This window comes from Priapulus caudatus, unplaced genomic scaffold (genome assembly GCF_000485595.1).
Source record: "Priapulus caudatus unplaced genomic scaffold, Priapulus_caudatus-5.0.1 Scaffold929, whole genome shotgun sequence".
NCBI classification, from domain to species: domain Eukaryota; kingdom Metazoa; phylum Priapulida; class Priapulimorpha; order Priapulimorphida; family Priapulidae; genus Priapulus; species Priapulus caudatus.
The window spans coordinates 60,025-63,820 of NW_014577990.1; the positions used below are offsets into that span (position 1 = coordinate 60,025).

General features: G+C 45.5%; 1 protein-coding gene across 2 annotated transcripts in view; it reads left to right on the plus strand.

Moving 5' to 3' along the window:
- The window catches only part of LOC106814477 (putative all-trans-retinol 13,14-reductase), a 19,916-nt gene that overhangs the window by 515 nt on the left and 15,605 nt on the right, over positions 1–3,796 (plus strand). The window contains exon 1 of one of the 2 annotated variants that reach the window (XM_014818794.1): positions 1,449–1,661. The exons of the other annotated variant lie outside the window; for it this stretch is intronic. Coding sequence (XP_014674280.1) covers positions 1,457–1,661 — 205 coding nt within the window. The 5' untranslated portion in view covers positions 1,449–1,456. Of the gene's footprint in view, positions 1–1,448; positions 1,662–3,796 lie in introns of those variants that run through there. 2 annotated transcript variants of the gene reach the window in all.

Here is a 3,796-nt window from a genome sequence, read left to right on the forward strand (position 1 = left end):
TGAGAGGAGGGGAGGTAGGGAGTATAGTGAGAGGAGGGGAGGTAAGGGAGTAGTGAGAGGAGGGGAGGTAAGGGAAAAGCGAGAGGAGGGGAGGAGAGGGAGTAGAGAGAGGAGGGGAGGTAAGGGAGTAGTGAGAGGAGGGGAGGTAAGGGAAAAGCGAGAGGAGGGGAGGAGAGGGAGTAGAGAGAGGAGGGGAGGTAAGGGAGTAGTGAGAGGAGGGGAGGTAAGGGAAAAGTGAGAGGAGGGGAGGTAAGGGAGGAGAGAGAGGAGGGGAGGTAAGGGAGTAGTGAGAGGAGGGGAGGGAAGGTAGTAGAGAGGAGGGGAGGTAAGGGAGTAGAGAGAGGAGGGAAGGTAAGGGAGTAGAGAGAGGAGGGGAGGTAAGGGAGTAGTGAGAGGAGGGGAGGTAAGGTAGTAGAGAGGAGGGGAGGTAAGGGAGTAGAGAGAGGAGGGAAGGTAAGGGAGTAGAGAGAGGAGGGGAGGTAAGGGAGTATAGAGAGAGGAGGGGAGGTAAGGGAGTATAGAGAGAAGAGGGGGATCAGACAAAACGAAGCTTAATTATTCACTCCTGATCACACGGTAGCTAGCATATACGCATAAGAGTATTATGGCAACTTAGTACAAACCTCCGCTACTCCACTCTATATACAATCCGAACTCGATATGGATACGGAAGGTTTACTTCACTCGCTCGCTATACGCACGACCGCCACGACTGAAAGTTCAATGCCTTGTAGATTGAAATTGGGCCGCAAGGTGTACCTGATACCGAATGAGGTCCTTATAGGCATTAGCTCTTGTTAGTAGCTACTGATGTCACCCACTGATACAGATGCGCGCGAATGGATTCAATGACGTGACCCTGACAGCGTCATATTTGAATATGTACGTGTGCGTGCGCGGGCATGTGTGCGTGCCTGCTTGTATTGTATACCGCAATGGGAGCTTCTTCAACTTCCAAAACTCGCTATTGCGCGAAATAAATAAAAGCTATATATATATACAGGCCTGTAGCCAGGAGGTGTTCGGGAGTTCGCACGAGCAAAAAAAGGGGGTGTCCTCCCCCCCCAGCAAAAAAAAAATAATTTGCAAGAATTTCATCTCGGTTATGCACCAGATCGCTCTATTTTAGTGTAATAAATGCAAAATCTCTATCGTGTGGGAGGGAGGACACCTCCATCCAACACCCTCTCCCTACCCGGTCGCTATGCTCCCTCGCTCGGTCGCTTCCCGCCCGACCAAATGGCCAACATTTAAAAACGAACCCCCCCAATATAAATTAGCTGGCTACGGGCCTGTATATATACATATAAATACAATATATGTATGTATATCATATATTACGCGCACGCACGGTACACCTCACTGGCGTAATAGTTTGACACATAATTGTACGATTAGTACTTATCGCTCCTGATAGATGGCGCAAGGATACACCACAAACACACACACAATAATCATGGCTGTTGAAGTGTTGTTGTCTTTCTTTGCCGATGCGTTTCGGCCACTATATTTAGTATTTATAGTGCCAACAGTTGTCACGTTGGCTGTGGCTTTTTGGATTTATTACAGAGCGACCCATGGAGCGTTTCATTCCAAGTACAGGCTGGAACCGCGGCCGCTAGTAAAAGACCAGCGAGAGAGAGACAAAGTTCTCAAGCAAGGTGGGCGTTCAACAACATCTGATACTGTACTGTAGCTGTATAATATGTTGTTGTTGTTGTTGTTGTTGTTGTTATCGTCGTCGTCGTCGTCGTCGTTGTTGTTGTTGTTACCGATTGACGTTACCATTTACTTAAATTAAGGCGTCAGTCAGTAAGTATTTTCCCCCATGTCAATGACAATGTCAATGTGTCTCGTTGTTATTATTTAGGCAGTGTCTAAACGACCGGACCCGGTTTGTGAATCACTTTCCCCTGGGCGTAGATTGAGGATGCCGCTACGTGGCAGCACTAGTGTTAAGATTAGGGTTAGGGTTAGGGTTAGGGAAATAAGGGTATAATAATATAACAGGGCTGCCAACATTGGGTGATAGGTGAGAGTGAGATGCGAGGGAGCGAAGCGACCGAGAGAGGGGGGGGGAAGGGGTTTTTCTACCTCCCACGGTAGGGAGCTTTTGCATTTTATAACTTCACAATTTGGTGCATACTAAAGTGACTGTTTTCAGATATTGTAAGATTTTTTTTGCTGTGCGTGAGATATTTCAGCGTTTTATTCGTGAAGAGATATTCATGCGTGAGATATCTCAGCATTTTTTGGCTGTGCGTGAGATATTGTAAGATCAGCGTGAGAGCTTGAGATTTGGTCAAAATGCGTGAGTGTCACGCCCTGATATAATAATATAGGGAAATAAGTAAAATAGGGACTAGTGCTGCCACGTAGCGGCACCCTCCATCTACGCCCGGGGGAAAGTGATACCCACCCGGTTTCGGAGTCCTGAAAACTAAACAACCGGCTCTTATTGGTCAGTTTCTGAACATAACGATAATTTTTAATGCAAAACATAAAGAAATATATTTAATTCCGAACATAAACAAAAGTTACAGAACATATAAATGAATACAGAACAAATAAATGCAGAAACAAATTAAAATACAAAGAAATACAGATCCATCTTATGGGGTTCGAACACATGCAGTCCCTTACTATCACGAAACGAAAGATCTACCGTTGAGCCACTGAGACAAATTTAAAAGTATGGATATAGACCCTAACCAGGGCTCAATTTTAACAGTCGTCCGGTCGTCCGTGACGACTGGATTTTCTCTCGGGCAACTACAAATTGCTTCCGTGGTTGTCCGGTGTCCAACCTCTATAAAATCAATAACCTGAGCTCTCTATGTACCAGTGTTTGCGGTACACGTACAGTAGCGCTTCAGGTATTTGAAATCTGGTATCCTTTTTCAGATAGTAATTTAAACAATGTTGGTATCCAAAACTTTGAAATAAGCAATAATGACGGTGCGCGCTTCTTCTCGTTCATTGCTCCTGGGCGATCGATCGCTCGCGGCCCACCAGGGAGCGCGCGTTTATTTTACATACGGCCAGGGTTGCACAATACGCTGCAAACGTACATGTCTAGGCCCATTGTCTGGCTTGCTTGATACAATGTATAACATCACGTGTATGTACATGTATTGCGCGCACTCGCTCTACGCCCACTCGCTCATTTGTCATTTGTAATTCGCCAGCCAGTTACTATAGTATAGAGATCAGTGGCCTCGATAAACAAACTGTCATGGAGGACATCATTTGCCGACTGCACTGAATTGGAATAGAATTTTATAGTTTTATAACCACACGCAACATAATTATGTGGCGTTATCTCGAAAAACATCGTACAAAATGTACATGATTAGCCTGCCTTTTGCTTTACAGCACTGATCATCACGTGAGCAGAGCGCATGCAGCACATGTTTAAATAATATCCGGACAACCAAAACTCTTGAGGGACAACCATATGCTACTCTCTTGGTTGTCCTCCGGACAACCCAAAAAAAAACCTTAAAATTGAGCACTGCTAACCAGGCTTTCATTTTTAAGGGGCGCGATCGCGCTCGCGCTCCACCGCGCACCCAAAATTGTGCCATGGTGCGCGCATCATCGCGCCTCATAAAAGTGGTTGAAATCGCGCACCAAAAGTATGTTTATTATGTTGAAATAGCGCTCCATAGAGTTCTCAATGTAGGAGGGTACAAAAAGGTTAGCAACACACAACAATTTGTGGTGTGTAAGTGACTGAACGTATGGCAGAGGTACAGGTCTGGTTACTACCCTCTGGTTTATATATATATATAAA